Genomic DNA, 21544 nt, shown 5'->3' with positions numbered 1-21544 from the left:
TTAATAATATTTAATATAAAATAATATTCGACGCTGACTGGCAAAAAAGATTTATTCGTATATCTGTATTGTTAATATTGTTATGCGATAACTTTATGCTCACCAAAATAAGCAAGTATAAGAAAGAAAGAAGCGTCAGAGTCAGAGGATCACCACTACCCTGTTCGATCATCGATGTCAAGCAACAAGGCGCCGGTATACTACTTGGATGGGTGACCGGCTGAGAGAGCGGATTTCTTCGTTTACAATAAAAAATAATTTACAATAATATTAAAATCTCGGTAGTATGAAAATCATAAATAAATAATGGCAAAAGCAAGAAGTATAAGAATAGTAGAATTATTGAGATGATCGATAACATTTAACCTGCATAATGAGGTTATAAAATAAAGCATATGAGAGCACACAACGTTTCCCACTCGGCATGTAATATTTCAGAAACATTTCTGCAAAATTCCATTTGAAATATTACACCTTTCATCAATATTTCAGAAATATTTCACGACCGTTTCTGCAACATTTCTGCAATGTTTCAATCGGCACAATTATTTCAAATGCAACTTTGCTGAAAGATTTCGGCAATATTTCGGTAATATTATTGAAATATTTCTGAAATATATCTACGAAATATTGCAGAAACACTTCAGAGATATTTCAAATACATTTTACACTGAGAAAAATGTTTTGTATTAGCAAACAAAATTTTGTTACTGACGCAAAAACTATTTGTTGATATGTGAAAAATGAAATATTTTGTTACCGGAACAAAAAAAATATATTAAGCCATGTGCGTATAGCCGCCGCGCGTTTGTCCGAAGTCCGGTCTCTCAGCCGGTCACCCATCCAAGTAGTATACCGGCACCTTGTTGCTTGACATCGATGATTGAACAGGGTAGTGGTGATCCTTTGACTCTGACGCTTCTTTCTTTCTTATACTTGCTTATTTTGATGAGCATAAAGCTATCGCATAACAATATAAATATTTTATATTAAAAATGCCATATGACAAAATTTGGAATATCAGAAAATTCTTAATAAAAGAGAAAAAATGCAATAAAATGCAATAATTATATAATAATAAATTTAATTTTATATAAGTTCTAAAGTCTGTCAGCAACTTTTCGGAAATATTACAGTTGCAATGTTGTATGTGAAACATTCAAAAATATAACACGTGCAATGTAAATGTAAATAATAATTTTATCATGTATCAGAAATGTTTCTAAACCATTACATCTGCAATATTTCTTCTGCAATATTGTAGAAATTCACTGCCTGCAATTCAATTTTTTATTACCTACGCAATCTTTCAGAAATTTCTCAGAAATATTTTAAATGCAATGTTGCGTTTGATATGTTATAGAAATATTATTCGTGCAATGCAAACGTAATATTACTTTTATAATGTTTCAGAAATATTTCTGAAATATTGCATCTGCTACATTTTTTTGCAATATTACAGAAACTTACAAATATTGTAAACAACTTTCTGAAAGATTTCAAAAATATTGTTAATGTAATATTATAAAAAACATGATGCAGGTACATTTCTGAAATATTTCCGATGCATAGTTACAAATGAAATGTTAACGAAATATTTCTGCACCATTTCCGAATATTTCAATATTTCAGCAACATAACATGCCGAGAGTGGGATATTATATTAAAACAATTATAAATAAAGGAATGCAATTTTTCCAGACCATGTTTTTATTTTACATTTTGTACATTTTCGGTAAAATAAACCGCCGCGTACGTCTGGAGGTCGGTTATGTATCTTGAAACGAAGTGAAAATTACAAAAGTCAACGGGAAGACTGTGAATGACGACGACTGCACGTTGGCATAGCTTCTCCGCAAAAATAGAATATCTAATATCTAAACACAATATAACCTTTAACTATAATATACTTCACAATAATATTGAAGGAGCCATATTGCTTTTGGCATCTTGGATAAAGTTCTGATTGGTCAAAGAAAATGACGACTGCGCATCCTCGAAACTGTTACACCTGTCTTCTAACACCATGGCCTCGCACACAAAATTGCATAGGCTGCATATGCATAGCATAAAACCGCTAAACCAATGAGCATCTAGCATAAAGTCGCCATATTGATTTACATAAGATGCTCATTGGTCCAGCGGTCTTGTGCTATGCTTATGCTACGCTATGCATTTTGTGTATTGTTGGGAGCTTTCCAGCAAGCGACACAAATCGACACAAGTATCGTTTTTTTGTTACTCATTGCCAAAAAAGAAAGATAGAACGATGCTTGTGTCGACTTGTGTCGCTTGCTGGAAAGCTCCCATAGCCTTTAGGCTTCAGAGTACTTCAGACGATCAGCGAGCTCACCCTACTACATAACGCCGTGACAGTGGTCTAGACGTTGCTTGTACCAATATGGCTGTCATTTGTTAGTAGTGTATTTTTCTTTGGTTTCATGCGTATTTTGTAAAAAAAAAGCTACGTTTGGTGTCTTCCGTGCAGTGGCGTTTACGTGCTCGCGTGTCATCGCGATTCGTGCCTGACCGTGCCCGAAACCCGTCATTCTCCGCGATGCCTCGCGCTTGAGACGTCCCGTGGTCGGGATGCTGTGCGCGAGAAGCGGAACAGTTGCCCGTCACCAGCCATGTTCATGAAGTCTTTTTGTTGTGACAATCCTGTGATATAACACTCTCATGCAACGTGCTGTCTCGCTGAAGCGATCTCGCGCGCGCATCGATATATCTTGGTTTTTTCATATATGATTTTTTCATCTTCTCGCCTCGTTTTCTCTCGTCGCGTCTTATTTCGCCTCGCCTCGCCTCGTTACTCTCGTCTCGTCTCGTCCTGTTCTGTTCCGTTCCGTTCTGTTCCGTTTTGTTCCGTCTCGACCGTCTCATCTCATTTCGTTCCATCTCGTTTCGCCCCGCCTCATATCGTCTCATTTCGTCTCTCGTCTCGTCCCGTCCCGTCCCGTCCCGCGTCCCGTAAGAACTCACTTGCCTGTGTTTGCTGCTATCAAGTAAAGATTAAATGAAAGGTAATTGCATTATACCATGTGTGTTTATTTTGTAGTTGAACTTTGTTGCTTAGATATATTTAGTAGTTCATCAGCATTTGTACGTTTTGCTGACTTTGCCTGTCCATTGCTAACTTATGAATTGTGTCATTTTTTGGAAACCTAGATTTGTACATCTCTCTTTGCTCTAACTAGATGTTTTCATTTCTGGAACTCTATTGTTTCTGCAATAATGTTCAGTGTAGTTTTCATATTTTTGCATTTTCTGAATACTTATTATATTGAACACACAAATATTGGAACATTTCCTGTATAATCTTGATTATACAATTTTTGTACATGTTCCAAGAACTTTTTTCTTTTGAATTTATATATATTTTTAAGCTTATGCATATATGTATCTTTCATGAAGAAGGAATGCTACGTGTCACATTTCAATGTGACACTTGTATCTTGTTTGTAGCTTATAGGCCACAAGGATATCATTTTTTAGCACAAATTTAAAATTATTCTAATATGGTTTGTAGAACAAGATGTCACTTTTGCATTGTTTGTCATTATATCTGTTATACATATATATTACAGCAAAGACATGAAATTAGTAATTATACAGGATGTTCCAGATTTTTCCATACAAACTGTAATAGTATGTTCTATGAGCAGAAATAAGAAAAAAATATTATATAAACACAGATCCCAAATGCTTTATTAGAAAGTTGTAGCAAAAGTATGAAATGTATCAGAAACAATTTTACTTAAGTTTGCATTTTAAAGTATTGCCAGCTCATGTCAGTATTTAATATTGAACTTATCACTCTAGGAATTTGAACCTGTCAAACATAATTGCAAATAAATATTTGTAAAGAGTGTGATATGGCACTCTTCAATTAAGGAATATTCATTGATATTGTCTAACAGAAGCCACCTGCATTCCTTGTACTTGATGTATACAAAATGAATATCTGCGTATTCTTTGTGAAAATTTGCAGCATTTTGGGACAATATTTTACAAGGTACTGCTCGTTACTAGTACTCATACAAGTTTTCATAATTATTTTTAATTATTTCAAATAGTAAATACAATTAGAAGAAGTGGGTAAGGTAAACATCATCAAACTGTGTATCACTTACTTATGTATACAGTGTGTTACGTATCTTTGGCAAGACCGTTATTGTTTTTTCACTATAAAATTATAAAGGCCATTGCACGTAACAATGTTTTAGTTTCAATCGTAAGGCCGTAAGAAAATAGACCAATCACAGTCGATTATTCTTCTCGCGCTTGAAGAATAATCGAGTGTGATTGGTCTATTTTCTTACGGCCTTACGATTAAAACTAAAACTTTGTTACGTGCAATGGCCTTAACTTTTGCTATAACTTTCTAATAAAGCATTTTGGGATCCATGTTTATGTAACATTTCTTTCTTATTTCTGCTTGTGGAACATCCCAGACAACATGCATGTCTGAAATCGGGACATATGATGTCTTTAAAAGGTTTAATATCCTGATTCGAGACATGTTCACTGGAATACTACTAAAGATTGTACGGACAAACTTGGGACCCTGTATAGATTTACTAGTGTAAATTTATATATGGAAAAAAATATGTACTAGCATTAGTCTTATTGAAAATAATCTTGTTAATTTGATAACAATATTTATGAAACAAATAACATTTTATTAAGACAAGAGCGTGATGTATTTGTTTCATTAAAATCATTATTGAATTAACAAGATTATTTTCAATTAGATTGACTGTTAACTAAAATACTGTTAAGACATCTGTTTTTTTATGTACTTATATGACTTTCCTAGTAAAAGTGTTAAGAGACAAGACAATAGGTACTTTTACTAGCAGACTTGTGTACTTACTATTCTAATTTAGCAAACATAATCTCAAAATTTCAAAGAATATCAATTATATGCGTGCGTGTACGTGCGTGTGTACGTGCGTATGTATGTATGGATGGTAAATAAGTGGGTAATAAATAATAATTATAATAATAAATAATTACTAAATATTATTTATTATTTAAAGCAATAAAAAAGTATATTTTCTCTTAAATTTCAATGTACAATCTTTTTTATATCTTTACTTTAATGCTATGATATATTATAAATATAAAACTTAAGAATTTGATTCGCCAGTGAATAATTAAAAATTAATCAAAGTATGCTGATCGACCCAACTGGCCAAATTTTATTGATCAAAAAGACGCTTTGCGTAATATTATAAATATATTGATTTTTAAATAAAATTACACAAAATAATATCCTTGTGATTAATACAATGTAGTAATGAATAAAATTGACTTATATTCAAGTACAATACCTGCAATGTGCTACATCTACTATTAGACTCTGTCTCAAGGTCAAGAAGTATTGTATCTTTTCTTAAAATTTTTGAAGTACTAAAAAATTCCTAAAATATATACATTTTACAAAGTTTTTTTTTTAAATTTCTTGTTATTTAGATTGTTCCTGATTACATAGATTATTGATTGTCATATGAATGAGATTTTACTTTATTTAATGTACTTACAAGTTTTTATTTATCTTTCCAGTTATTGTATGTATTCAGAAAGATACAGAATATATTTTATAACAAAGTTTATAAAGTACAACAGTTTATTGGAGAGATTATTTTTAAATAAGAATTGTCCGTGAGTGTAAAAATCTTTACTTTATCCTAGTTAGTTTTCATACATAAAAAAAATCAAATTTATTTATAAATTTATAAAAAGTTTATAAGTTTTATATTAAATAATTTGTAAGAAAAAGAAATAAAACAGAATAACATTATTTATCTCAAAATATATTTGTAGGTTGAAATATATTTTTAGTTATGCTTTTGATATCAACAAATTAATTACTATATTGTAAATAAGTTATTGCCGATATTTGGTTTATTATACCATTGCATACTATCTGTTTAAAAAAAACAATTCAAACAATTAGAGATATTGAATGTAAGAATTGGATCATTATTCACATGAGAAAATATGCTTCTTTAATGTATCAGACTCATTTTAGGAATATAAGGAATATTCTATATATTTTTTTATTTTTAATTTTATCTTTTTAAAGATAATTTAGCATTTCATAACTTAAGCTTGCATATTTATTATTACTTCAGGTTCTGTATTTTATACAGTTGTTTTCAAATAAGTAAAATTAATAAATAAATCAGTTATTGAAAAAGTTTTATCTGAAAATATTAATGTAGTGGCAAGGATATATTACTATTATAATTTAACCCTTAAATGCCACCCGGGGTCCAGCGGACCCCAGACCCTTTAGAATGATATATTTTCAAATGTTCCCGCCAAAAATGGAGCTCATATTTATTTATTTATTATTTTTTATTTTTTTGATTTTGGAGCCAATATTTTAACTGTTGGCGATCTTAATTTTTTATACTATGTTGAAATTGAAATTTTAACAATATAAGCATTTTATTCTCTTATCTAAGCCTTGAACAACATTGAAAATAATTTTCATAACTAAATATCAAAAAATCAATAAGTAAGGAGACATTTTTCATGCTGGGGTCTTTTAGACCCCATGTGTCATTTACGAGATTCTTGAGAGGTGTGGCATTTAAGGGTTAAGATTAATTTTCTTAGTCTTTTTTAATAACAGGAACTCAATCAATGGATTGATTATTCATTTAGATTTAGAACATGATCTACGATCGTATTACACATTTTTGCCTAAAATAATATTTCTAAGTTGCCTAAGTTACTTTATATTTATTGAAAGTCTGCTTTATACGGAGTGCTCCAAAAATAAATTTAAATTTTATAATTTTCAAAAACTCCATTCCTGCATATTTTGATGAATAGAGTGAATTCAAACAAATTTCTTAAAATGTTATGTTTATATACATATACATATATGTATATATAAGTTCAAAGTATTCACAGCATGCCAGAATTGTATTTCTAATTTATATTATTTTTTTTTAACTCAACTCACATGTATGTGTAAGAACGTATTTTTATATACATATTATATGTTGCATGAGAGGAATGACAATAAATGATAGAGAAAGATTTTTAAGAGAATCTCGTAAAATTATTTTTTTCAATTTAATCATGTATTTTGTATGAAAATATGCATATATAACCGTATTATTAAGAATTTTATTTGGAATAAACCTCACTTCGTCAAATGTGCTTTGGAGAGTTTTGAAAAACCTTATACTATAAAAGAGAGAATTATGGCAGGTCGGTAGCAACAGAGGTGAGGCGGGGTGGAGCTCGAAGGAGGGATGAATGGAACGGCAGCAGTACGACACAGGGTCGGGGCTGGTGCAGGCACCATCAGTGGTGGAGCCATCGAACCAGCGCCCATCGCCACTCTGGTTGTATACAAGGATGACGCTGGGTTTGGAATGAAAGTTTCTGGTGACAATCCAGTCTACGTTCAGTCCGTAAAAGAAGGTCTGCATAAAAGTTCCATGTTTGCATTAATATTTGCACAATTAGTTTTTGGTAGGCCGTAGAATTGTTTTGAAATCACAAAAATTCTCCTTCAAGAGACAATGCGTTCCTGTACAAAATTTTTTATATATAATTTTATTTTAAATTAAAAGTAAAAAACAAATGTGTATAATTATACATAAAAAATGTTTATGTTTTCTTTCCCTTGTACAATTTCTGTTTGTATGAAGAGAAAAAATAAGAAGAATTAGAAAATAATTTGGAAAAATAAAATATTGCGTTGTTTTTTTCCAAAAAGTAAAATTTGACGAAATGAGAAAAAATATCCAGATATAGTTATATATGAGTATAATGATCACATATAAAATAAAATTACATATGATTATATATAGGATATTGTATAATCTAATCACAAGTTTATATTTTTGTAAAAAAAAAAACAATGCAAAAGTTATTTTTATAATTATTTTAAATTATCATTATTTTTCCTATGTATATGGACAGAGATTATACAAAGAAAATATATAATTTTTTAAATATATAATTACATATATTTATATAAAGATTTTTTTACCAGGACACGCTTAAGGATGATCTGGCTATACAATCCCAGACAAAAATTACTTTAATTTAGAATTGGGTAAAATTCTATATGCTTTTGTGAGTTAAGACATGCACCATATGTGCTCGTATCATGTAAAGGACTTAAATAATGCTAGTTAATATGATATTTGGCACTACAAATAAATATATTTGCACATTTTGCAAATTTTATGATTGTCAGCAAAAAACTTTTGGATGTGAATTTTACCTTAAACAAATTGTAAGAAACGACAAAATGTTACATATATTAGTAATATTTTATGTATATAGATATTAAATAATACTTAAAAACGCATAAGATGTGTAAAAAAAATGTCATTGACATAATATTTACCTTTCTAGCCCTATGTATCTTAACCTATTTTCAGAATTTTACATTGCTTTTTCATTAATAACTTGAGAATGCGTCAGTGAAGCAGTATCAACTTTTTTAGAAACGTTGCTCAGTATTTTATTTATTCACAAACAAAGTTTCAGAATATTGTCAATGGTACTTCCTTATAATTTTGTTTATATAAGTGAGAGTATGCTGTTATTTCATAAGAACTCATGTAAAATTAAAAACGGGTTAGAGAATCCATTTCAGGTTTTGCACACATGTTCAGATAATAAATAGAAACAATACCTGTATTAAATTTTCAGGCTATTGTCAATGTTAGAAAGTTAGCGCCAGAACATCCTTAAGCTAATGTATATAAAATTTACTGATACCAATTTTGAGACACTTATATTTCACGACACTACGAATAGAATCTTTTTAGATTTTCTTGAACCATGTACAAATCAGTATATACAACTGTCTTTAAATTTATTAAATTTATCAGTTTACGAATCCAACGTTGAAATTAAAAATAACACATTTAATACAATGATCAAATAGATAATATATGTATCGATTTGTGTTATGCTTGTAATTTTCATGGAATTTATAGGCTGTTCAAAAAAATCATTGATATCAAGTTTGATATAGATTAATTTATATATACGAAAATTAACTAATTAATGGCCATTGAATTGTTTATTTTAAATCTTGCAATCATGATCTCAAATTTGTAATTAGTAACTTTAAAAATTTTTAAATACTAATTTAAAGGAGCATTTCTTTTTTTATAATTAAAGATGTTATTTCTGTAGTCCTCTAAAAGTTAATAAATTATTACTAAATAATATATATGATTATACACATACTTTTTATAGCAACAGTTGTATCTATATATGGGGTATTCCATGCCAAATCGCCTAGGTTTGACCCTTGACCTCTCGGATTTGGTTTGTGATTTTTGATGTTATTGTTCCAACTCTAAAATGTACTCAGATTTTTTTTAGATTTTTTTTATAAATTTGATTTATTTATAATTTTTTAAGCCGACATATTGTTGACCACAATTTAAAAATCTGAAAAAATTCTCAAAAATCCTATATCAGATATCAAAATTTTTAAGCCTTGACTCAGAGTGGGCCAACGTTTGCTCCTATTTTTTTTAGCTTTTTTCGAACTTTTTTTTGAAAAAAAAAACATTGAAAAAATTAGAAGCATAAGTCAGTCCACTGTAGGCTGTTGCTTGAACATTTATATATATTGTTATATATATAACATAAGATTTTTGATAATTTTTTCAGATTTTTAAATTGCGGCCAACGATATGTCAGTTTAAAAAATTATAAATAAATTAAATTTATAAAAAAAATCTAAAAAAAATTTGAGTGCATTTTAGAGTTGGAACAATAACATAAAAAATTGCGGACCAAATCCAAAAGGTCGAGGGTCAAATCCATTGGCATAGAATGTCCCATACATACATTCTTATAGTTTATTAATATTTTTACAAGAATGGTGTATTTTAGGTGGTGCAGCAGCAAGAGCTGGTCTTCATGCAGGTGACAAAATAATCAAGGTGAATACAAGATAATAAGGTTTACTGAAAAAAAGCTACAGGAAGCTTGTTAGTCTAGATTGTTAATTACTTCTATTCCATGTGTGATATACTACATATATCATTTTTTGATTTATAACTCTTCACGTTTATCTGGAAAATTTTATTTTATATACTAGAACAATTTAGTGTGCATGTTTGAATGTGGGATATTTTTATCTTGTACTTATACTACTTATTGCAATGCATTATTGTATAGTCAACCGTTTGCATTTGTAGATATGTATCTAATTCTTCTAAATGGATTTTATACCTAGATTTTACATGATAAGACTTTAATTGATGTACATTTGATTATTGTTTGATAAAAATATCACAACGTTGATAGATTAAGGATTACAAATCTGTTTAAATTAAAAAAATTTCTTTTTAATAGTATAATTATAATAAATAGTATATTATAAAGTATGTTATAAACAGTATATTATAAAGAATAAATTCTTTCTACAGTATAATCATCACATAATACAATCAAAATTCTATTTTCTTATTCTATATTTCCTTATTTCTTATCTTTTTTCTTTTGAACTAATTTTCTACTGTTTTGTCACGTATGTTTAGTCAAATGCTAAATAGGGATTAGTGAGAAAAATACAAAAAAGCATAAAACTAGAAAAATAAAAGAATAAAAAATATACGAAAAAATCTAGCACATTTGTGATTTAATCTAAACATAGAATATTTAACTCATTTTATAATTTGTTTTATTAAAACATCTAAAATATAATTCTTTAAATTGAAAGAAATTAGTGTATATCTATAAGGTTATCAGTTCTTTATTGTTATAATAAATAAAATGTTATATATGAAAGACATTTGTCTATATATACATATAAAATTTGATTATATTAAATTGTGGGCTCCAAAGTATAGATATATAGTATGTATATATATATATATATACACACTTTTCATAAAGATTAAAGAAACACTAAATTTTTCTTTAAAAATAGACAAAATTCAAGCAGCTGTGACTTTGTTAAAAATAAACGAAATTTAAATTTAAAAAAAGGATTTTAAAGCTTGAAATCTCTACTTTCGAAAGGTTACTATTATTTTTTAGTTTCTGTGAGTTTGGTAATTTTTACATATAGAAAACTACGAGCTGGACAAAATAGAAAATTTTTCTCTCACTTTGTAGGCCTGTCACGTGCACAAAAAAAATCTGCGAAAATTTTCGACTTCCTAACGTGAAAGCTTGAAGTTTTCCTTGCAAAATCTTTTTTTTTTTTAATGTTTCTATGATTTTTTGTTACAGAGTTATTGCGGATTGAATAAGAAATAAGCATTTTGACTTTGATTGCTCATAACTCCCTTTTAAAAATCATCGTATCACAATTCAAAAAACATTCTTAAAGTTGAAACTTTGCTCTATTAAACGGTATAATTGCCCAAATTTTTTAAATAACATGTAGACATGATACAAACGGATGAAAATAATGTAAAAATTAGCGATTTTTTGTTTTTTAAATTTTGACCCAGAAAATAATTGTGCAGAACAAAACACAAATTTATTCTTTATGTTTTTTTGTACTTTTAAGTACCCTGCATTAAAAAAAAATTTGCCAAATAGCTATGAGATTTATTTCATGGTGGCCACTATGGTTTTATGGAACAAAACGTATAAAAGATTGTAAAATTGCTTAAGGAGGATACGCAAAATTGAGTTTTGGGAACTGTTAGGGAAACGAATAAATCTTAAGTATTTTTACGTATTTTGAGTCGTAGAATCTGAAAATGGCTATAAAAATTATGTCTATAGGGGAGAAAATAAAGGAAAATGCGGAAAAACATGAAATCATTTAAACTCCCAGACGTAATTTTTTCATGTTTTCTTACGTATTTTGAGTTGTAGAATCTGAATATGATCATAAAAATAACGTCTGTAGTGGGGAAACGTGGAAAGTGAAGGAAAATGGGAAAAATATAAAATTGTTTACATCCCCAGACGTAATTTTCTGAAGTTTTCTTACGTTTTCTTACGTATATTGAGTCACAGAATCTTGAGCCAGCTATGTGAGAAGACTAAAAATATGTAAAAAAATGTAAAAAAAAAATTACGTCTGGGAGTTTAAACAATTTCGTCTTTCTGCATTTTCCTTCCTTTTCCACGTTTTCTCTATAGACATAATTTTTATGGCCATTTTCGAATTCTACGACTCAAAATACGTAAGAATATGTAAGATTTATTCGTTCCCCTAACAGTTCCCAAAACTCAATTTTGTGTATCCTCCTTAAGCAATTTTACAATCTTTTGTACGTTTTGCTCTATAAAACCATAGTGGCCACCATGAAAAAAATCTCTAACTATTTGGCAAATTTTTTTTTAATGCAGATACTTAAAAGAACAAAAAAACATAAAGAATAAATTTGTGTTGTTGTTCTGCACAATTGTTTTCTGGGTCAAAATAAAAAAGGGAAAAATCGCTAATTTTTACATTATTTTCATCTATTTGTATCATGTCTACATGTTATTTTAAAAAATTGGGCAATTATACCGTTTAATAGAGCAAAGTTTCAACTTTAAGAATCTATTTTTTGAATTGCGATATGATGATTTTTAAGAGGGAGTTATGAACAATTAAAGTCAAAATGCTCATTTCTTATTCAATCCGTGATAACTCAGTAACAAAAAATTGTAGAAACATAAAAAAAAAGATTTTTTAAGGAAAACTTCAAGCTTTCACGTTAGAAAGTCGAAAATTTTTGCAGATTATTTTTTGTGCATGTGACAGGCCCACAAAGTGAGAGAAAAATTTTCTATTTTGCTCATAGTTTTCTATATGTAAAAATTATCAAACTCACAGAAACTAAAAAATAATAGTAATCTTTCGAAAGTAGAAATTTCAAACTTTAAAATCCTTTTTTTAATTTAAATTTTGTTCATTTTGCTTCCTCATAGAAGAAGCTTTGTTTTCGTGAAAAAATTTTTTTTTCAAGTATCTTTGGCAAAGTGTTTAGAATATTCTAAAACGTCGAAAAATCACTTTTGTACAAAATGTCCGTGTGTATGTGTGTGTGTGTGTCTGTGTGTGTATGTATGTAACGCTTCTGTTGTCCGTTAATGCTCTAACTTCCGTAATTTTTTAGATATCGGAGTGCATTTTTTTTTAATCGATAGAGTATCATGTAAGGAAGGTTGGGATTGAATTTGGCAATGATCGGTAAAGCGGTTCTTTTTTAATAAAATTTTGAATTTTTGTAGAAATGTTTGTTTATGCTCTAACTTCTGCAAATTTGGAGATATCGATCTATTTCTAATTTTATTATATTTTTCAGTTTTTTCTACTCCTATTTTATATATAATGTTTTAAGAATTGGTTGATTAGACCCAGCTTTATACGCGATCAAAGGTCTACAATTTTGCTCGCATATAAAGCTAAGTCTAATCAACCGAATTTAAAAGAATTATATATGAAATAGGGGTAGAAAAGACCGAAGTAAAAATTGTTTTTTGAGTTTTCGATGCCAATGTGTTACTTATGTTCGAAAACGTCGAAAAATCGTAGAGTATCATTAAAGGTAGGTTGGTGTTGAATTATCTTTTTTTTTGTTTATGGTATAACTTCCGTAATTTTTTAGATATTGGGATGTTTTTTTTTAATTGATAGAGTATTATTCAAGGAAGGTTGGTATTGAATTTGGCGATGATCGGTAAAGGGGTTCCTTTTTAAAAAAATTTTGAATTTTTTTAGAAATATCCATGGTTGCTCTAACTTCCGCAAATTTGGAGATATCGATCTATTTCTAATTTTATTATATTTTTCAGTCTTTTCTACCCCTATTTCATATATAATTTTTAAAGATTTGGTTGATTAGACTCAGCTTTATACGTGATCAAAAACAAAATTAATATAAACGAAAAAGTATAATTAAAGAAAGTTAAGGAAGGATAGAGGTAGATAGACTTTTAGGAAAAAAGTAAGAAGATGCAGCTTGTAAATTTTATGAAAAAATTTGAAAAAAAAATTGTGCAAATTAGAAATTTGCACTTGGCTTCCTCATCAAATTAAAATTGTGCAAATTAGAAATTTGCACTTGGCTTTCTCATCAAATTGAGATGTGGAAATTTACACATAGCAAAGTCACAATTTTGAAGTGAGAGAGTAGGAAATTAGCAAATTAAATCCACAACGTATTGCTATTTTTAGTTTTTTTTAGTTTTTTTAGTTTTTTTAGTGAATGTACATAATTATGTACACAGGCCCCTAAAGGGTTAAGTGTGCAAGTAGAAACCTTTGCTCACAAAGCTTCCTCTATGAGGAAGCCAATACAAATAAATACTAATAATTATACATTAAATAAAATAAAAGCTTCCTCATAGAGGAAGCTTTGTGAACGAAGGTTTCTACTTGCACACTTAACCCTTTAGGGGCCTGTGTACATAATTATGTACATTCACTAAAAAAAACTAAAAAAACTAAAAATAGCAATATGTTGTGTATTTAATTTGCTAATTTCCTACTCTCTCACTTCAAAATTGTGACTTTGCTATGTGCAAATTTCCACATCTTAATTTGATGAGGAAGCCAAGTGCAAATTTCTAATTTGCACAATTTTTAACAAAGTTACAGCTGCTTGAATTTTATCTATTTTTAAAGAAAAATTTAGTGTTCCTTTAATTTTTGTGAGAAGTGTGTATATATATATATATAATATACTTTGGAGCCCACGATTTTAGATAATCAAATTATTTGGATGTCATAACCCTAATTAACATTTTGGTTAGTGTCCCTTAAGTGAAAATTAGTTTTGCATAACTGAATATTGACAGAACTAATTGAGAGAATTGACTAGTATAACTTAAAAATCTTCGAAATAGATAGAATAGCTAATTACGATTTTTAGTTACGCATAATCGTGGACCTCAAAGTAGGGTCTTTATTTTTCCCAGAGTATAATATTAGTTTTTTTTTGTGTTGAAGGTAAATGGAGTCAATGTAATGCAATCTACGCATACTGATGTGGTTCAGCTTATAAAATGTAAGTATTTTTATTTTTTAATTTATATTTTATTTGTTAAATTGAAGAATTTTTAATACTGTGGAATATGCTATTACCTCTGTTGAGCTGGCCTTCCCCTACTTTGTAGAAATTAAAAAACAAGTAGTGTAAGATTAAAAATTTTGAGCTTGTCACACTGGGCAGGAATTTATAATTTTTTGTGGGAGGGAGCTGCCCATAGAGCACAAAATGTTTTTAAAATATTTTTTAAATATTTTTTAGGAAGATTAAAATAATTCACAAAAATATTTTTTGAATGTTTCTATGTCCGCCAGATCATGTCAGAAAAATATTTTTAAAAATATTTTTATAAGATTGCAAATAAATATATTTAATAATATTTGTAAAATCTTTTAGAAATATTACTTCAAAAAATAAAATATGTTTAACCCAATAAGTAATAATTGTGTTTCATGTTTGAAAGATTTTTTTAATATCTGTAAAGTATAGGTACATCTTTTTTTTTATATATTTGAAAAATATACATATCTATCTTGTGAATGTCATGATTTTGCTTCGCCAGAGACCTGCTTATATTAGCCCTCAACTGAAATTTACTTACGAGTTAGTCTTACCATTATGCGCCGCCTAGCAGCGTCGTTCCAAACTAGCACGGAAAGATGCGCTATTATGCATCTTTTAATTAAGAATATTTCATAATATTTCAAAAATATTTGAAAAAAGATTTTAGAACCAATAATAGATTTAAAATATTTTTAAATATTTTGGAACAAGATTATAAAACAATAAATATGTTGATTTAAATTAATATTTCAAAAATATATTTCAAATATTTAAGAAAATATTTCCTGGGTGATAAAGAAGAACATTTTTATAAATATTTTTAAAAGATTCTCAAAATATTCTTAAAAATGTTATCACAAAAGGTTTTTTAACTTTTTTAAAATATTCCTAAAACCATTTTAAAATATTTCTTGCAATATTTTTATAGAAATATTCAAAAATATTTTTTGAAAACATTTTGTGCTGTATGGGTGAGTCAACATTTTGACTCAGCCCACTGCACTACTTAAAAATAGAGATATTGAATCGATCTTTGTGGCAGAATTAGGAGCTATTTATGAGCTTTTAAAGTGATATAGTTTCGATTTTTGAGCTTACTTTCTTAATCCCCAAACAATCCTTTAATTGATGCAACTCAAGAGAAAAATATTGAGAAGAATTAAAATATATTGTATCACGGATATAATTTGTATAGCGTATAAATTCTAAGAATAAACTCTTAAAATACGCGTATTTTGATTATTGAGCTACAACTCCTTCGCAAGAAAACCACTCCACATTTTTCCGGCTTAAGGGAGAACTGTACTTAAAATGAATGAAATTAATTATTTTGCGACTAAATATTGTTTACTAATTTATGAGCTTGCAAAATATATGCATTTTGATTATTGAATTGCAATTTTTTTTCTAACCAATTTAAGTGGTTTTACGTCATTTAATTACGTATCTTCGTGAAAAATAATTGCAGAGCGATGTTTAAAAAAGCATTCTAAAACTTAAACTCTCAGCTTTCGATTGCTTCCAGACTCGTTCCTCTACAAAGATTTTACTACAAATGGTGCTAATTTATACGTACTTACATATATAATGATATAATAATAATATAATAACGATAACAATTAATCTTTCAAATCCAGGAAAAATCTATTTTTACAAATTGCAAAAAAGCTCTCCATTTTCCTCCGCTATAACTCGTTGACTATTTATCCGAGAAAAAAGTATTTGGAACAAAAGTTGTAGGAAATTTTGTGCTTTACAACTTTGTATCAGATACTTTTGCTCTAAATTTCAGTGGAAACGAGATATTCGCAAAAAACTGGTTTTCGGCGTCATTATTTCAAGATGGCGGCACCGGCGGAAAAATGTCGAGGTTGCAAATTTAGTATGTTTTTAGGGTCACAAAAATCTACAGCTTCATTAATTTTTAACACTTCTTGACTTAATCCCATGTAGACCCTTTTTTTTCTCCCCGTCGCCTGGACTAATAAAACATATCTATATCACCTATATCATCTATCATCTATATATATAAAGGAAGATGTCCTGACTGACTGACTCACTCACTCACTCACTCACTCACTCACTCACTCACTCACTCACTCATCAACGCCCAGCCCAAACCCCTGAATCGAATTTTCACCGAAAGTATATGAAATAGGGATAGAATTTTCCAGGGAGTGCCACTATGTGTATAGTTTTTCATTACCGATTTTCTGGAAACCTGTTTTTTTAATTTTTCTAATTTTTCGAGAAATAATTGACCGAATCTCAAAGAATTGTATATAAAATACTTACCAAAAGTATATGAAATAGGGGTAGAATTTCCAGGGGAGTGCCATGATGTGTATAGTTTTTCATTACCGATTTTTTGGAAGCCGGTACCGAAATTTTTCCAATTTTTCGGGAATTAATCGACCGAATCTTAAAGAATTATATATGAAATAGGAGTAGAAAGAACTAAAGAATATAATAGAATTTAATTTTTGGAGGATGAGTTTAATTTTTCATTAATGGATAATTTTTTATTAATGGATTGATTTTCTTGAAACTGGTGCCAAAATTTTTCTAATTTGTTGTTGATGATTTTGATGAAACTGGTACCAAAAGATTACTGATTTTATAGGGATGGCTACTATGAGGTTAAAAATTGGGGGTTTTATGAGGTTCTATTGGTGCTCTTAATTAATGGGTGAGTTTGGGGAGAGGGGAATAGATTTTGAGCCCGTGCAAAGCGTGGGTAAAAAATCTAGTTTGCAATAAATTTCAGTCTACTTATTCTACTTATCTACTTATTTGGAAAGTACTGTTATACAGTAAATTATTCAAAATGGGAAATTGTTTTGAAAAAAAGTAATTTTTAAAATTTTGTAGCATACAAGAAATCAGCGAAAAAATTGTTCTATTACATAAAAATTCCAAGAAAATAAAAGTTAGTATATCAAAGATTATGATTTTAGAGAGCAAATAGAAATATAATAATTAGCAGTTTAAAATTATATTTTTCAAATAAGATACCTTGGATTTTGCCATTATATTTTTAAAAAAATTCTAAATTTTTTAAATCTGAAGTATAATATAACAAAATCATAATTTCTGAGATATACGAGATTTTTTTGTAAAAATTGTATTTTATCACAAATCTATAAAAAAATTTGATCTATTTTTGTAGTGAAATTTCCAGCGACTCACTTTTCTCACTATTTCTCACTTTTGAAAAAAACGCTCACTTAAACTCACTATTTTTGAAATTTCTCACTTTTCTCACTATTTTGAGCAAATTTTGATTCATAAATAGAAGAAAAATTATTAATGTATGTTTATTACAAAGAAATATAATTTGTATCTGGAAAATTGTACGCGAGACGCAGGAGAAAGGTTTGATTTATAGCGGGTGTTCGAATTTCGAAGTTCTTGATGCTTGCTTCAGATGGACCAAATGTCAATAAAAAAGTTTTTAGATTAATGAATGAAACTGTTAAGGAAGATCGAGGTAAGGGACTCATAGACATCGGCTCATGCAATTTGCATGTAGTTCATAATGCATTTGGAAAAGCCATTGAAGAATTCGGAGCTGATACAGTGGATCTCATTGTGATCGTCTTTGCATTTTTTGATGGCTGGCCTTCAAGATGGGAGGAGTACGAAAAGGCTCAAGATTATAACAAAGTACCGTCATATCGTTTCCTGAAACATGTCCCCATTAGATGGCTCACTCTTAAACCTGCAGCAGCGAGACTGATCGAACAGTGGCCCGCTTTACAACGTTATTTTCTGGAAGACATACCGAAGAAGAATGGAAACTCCGTGAAAAAACTTATGAGTACGGTGCAGTATCAAAAAATCGTCTCTGCTCTTAAAAGCACCAGTAGAAAAGCAGAAGTTGCTTTTATTATCGAAAGCGCGTCTATTTTTGAACGGTTTTGTTTAGTGTTTCAAAAGAATGAACCCCTTATTCACGTGCTCTACAAAGAAGTTTATACTTTAACAGCAACCATCATGGGCCGAGTATGCAAACCAGAAACTCTTCTTGACGTCCAAAGTACAACTACCTTCAGCTCAGAAAATCTGTTGCCCTTGGCATCTGTCAACTGTGGCGATGCAGCTGAAAACATCCTTCGTAAAACTAAGGATTCCGTAGGATTAGGCTTCAGAAAAAATATTCAGGAGCATTTCATTGCAGGCGTGCGACATTTACTGGAAAAGACAATTCTGGTTTCAGGAGGAGTCCTCAAGTATTTCAAGTGCTTAGCCCCTGAGGATGTGATGAAACTAGAGAGCATCAGACACATCGTGAAGGTGGCACGAGTTCTACCCCTAGACGTAACCGAGAGTACATTGATGGACGAGTGGAAGCTTCTGCAGATGGATGAAGCACATCTTGAGATGCGGAATAAAAATAAAGATGTACCGCTGCGTGTGGATCACTACTGGCGGCAAATTTTTGACATAAAGAACGCCGTAGGGACTCCCAGATACCCACAACTAGAACGTGCAGTGAATGCTGCCCTTACTCTTTTGCATGGGAGTGCCGATGTAGAGAGAGGCTTCTCAATTTCGGGGAAGATTTTGACTTCGAATAATGTCCGAATGAAAGCAAGAACGCTTAATGCCAAGTTGTATGTCAAAGAGGCCGTGCGCAAGAACAATGGGCGAGTTGATCATGTGCATATACCTGAAACTCTTATAACATCCGCCCGCTTTGCGCATTCCAAATATAAGAAATATTTAGAAGAGGAGAAAATACGTCAGGAACTGGAAAAGTCGCGGGAAAAAGGAAAGCAAGAAGAAATCCGTCAAAGAGAAGAGACGCGTCGAGAGCAAGACAAAACGCGACAAGACATTGAAACATTAGAAAAACAATATAAAGAGGCAAAACAAGTAGAAATAGTTAAAAAAAAAGCATTTGATAAGCTATTAAGTGAAGTGAATACTCGACTGAAACAAGCACTAAAAGACAATAAAATTGAAGACGTCATAGTCGCGCAAGGAATGTTGGAAGGTGCTAACGTTTTAAGGAAAGAAATAAAGGAGAAAGAAGAAGTGTCAAGCAAACTACAAATTAAAATTGAAAAAAGAAAGTCAGGGCTTATTATTTCTTTCCTCAAGCCCGCACCAACCAAAGTTCCGAGACTGCAATGAACATCTTGAACATATTCTTTTTTTATTTTATACTTAATCGTTCCGCAAATTTTATTTACTTTGTTATAAGATATTATAAAGATTTATTAAGATAAATATTTATTAAATATTTAGTTTTTGAAACTTATAGTCAGAACTTTTACGTGTTAGTGCTAGTCAGAAATGTAAGCAGCAGAAAATATATGTGATAAACGAATTCATGTTTTAATTAAACAAAAAGAATATTTACTTTGAGGGCGGCCTTCTTCGAAAAACAATCGTAAAATAATTCAAAAACTATTTAAGTACTTGAAACTAAAAACTTACATATACAAAAACTTTTCATTTTTATCTCCCTATTTCTCACTATTACACACTATTTACTCACTATTTACTCACTTTTACCTCGAGAAAACTCACTTTTCTCACTTTTTTTAACATGATGGGTCGCTGGAAAGCCTGTGAAAGCTTATACAATTTTTTTTCTGAAAAAGACATTAATATATTATGTATGTGAAGCTGGCATCTCATTTTGCAAAAACTCACAAATCACTATTGAGAGTTCTGGCTTTCTTTTTAATAGTTCTAGAATTCATGATAGGTTGAACAAATAGTTTCGCCCATTAAAACAAAAAAATGGATCCGGACAAACTGAGACACATAGGTGTCTATACCTTTCTCAGATCACAAAAATTACTCTCGGGCAGTATTAATTTATTTAAAAATCATGCAACATTGCTAGTGCCAGAAAACTCTTTAGAAAATATTAAAGTATGCTCAGAACTATACGAAAAATATTTTATATAAGCTGAAACTCCGAGATTTCATCCAGCATTCTATTCTAAATACATTGCGCTCAGGCAATATTCATTTATTTAAAAATCATACAACAGCGCTAGTAAGCTGCAACTCTTTAGAGAATGTATGCTAAGAAGTATACGAAAAGCATTTTATATAAATCAGAACTTTGAGATTTCAGCATTTTAACTCAGTAAGCTTATTACATTGTGATGATTATTTAGTTATATTTTTTCTTTTATATGCTTTTTTGCTCTTTATAAAATTCCTGTAGAGCTATAAATCTCGCAAAATCTGACAAAATATGGTGGCAAAACTCGTGTAGGACAAAGTGAGACGCTACGTGATCCTGGCGTCTCAGTTTGTCCGGATCTATTTTTTTTGTTTTAATGAGCGAAACTATTTGTTCAACCTATCCTGAATTCTAACACTATTGAAAAGGAAGCCAGAACTCTCAATAGTGATTTGTGAGTTTTTGCAAAATGAAATGCCAGCTTCACATACGTAATATATTTATGTCTTTTTCAGAAGAAAAAAGAAAAATGTATAAGCTTTCACTATGAAAATAGATCAAATTGACATAGGTAGTTGGTAGATTTTTTCTAGTTCTGTGT

General features: G+C 29.7%; 1 protein-coding gene across 1 annotated transcript in view; it reads left to right on the top strand.

The window, feature by feature from the left end:
* Window positions 1-2354: 2354 nt before the first annotated feature.
* Window positions 2355-21544, top strand: part of Rhogef2 (Rho guanine nucleotide exchange factor 2) — a 249483-nt gene continuing 230293 nt past the window's right edge. The window contains exons 1-4 of the mRNA XM_071717917.1: window positions 2355-3023; window positions 7234-7449; window positions 9898-9947; window positions 14912-14969. Of these exons, the coding sequence (XP_071574018.1) occupies window positions 7278-7449; window positions 9898-9947; window positions 14912-14969 (280 nt within the window). The 5' untranslated portion in view covers window positions 2355-3023; window positions 7234-7277. The remainder of the gene's footprint in view (window positions 3024-7233; window positions 7450-9897; window positions 9948-14911; window positions 14970-21544) is intronic.

This window comes from Temnothorax nylanderi, unplaced genomic scaffold (assembly GCF_030848795.1).
Source record: "Temnothorax nylanderi isolate EJ_2023f unplaced genomic scaffold, tnyl_v1.0 TNYL_tig0229_pilon, whole genome shotgun sequence".
NCBI classification, from domain to species: Eukaryota; Metazoa; Arthropoda; class Insecta; order Hymenoptera; family Formicidae; genus Temnothorax; species Temnothorax nylanderi.
Note: the sequence above shows the minus strand (reverse complement) of the source record. Positions and strands in the feature narration are given on the sequence as shown.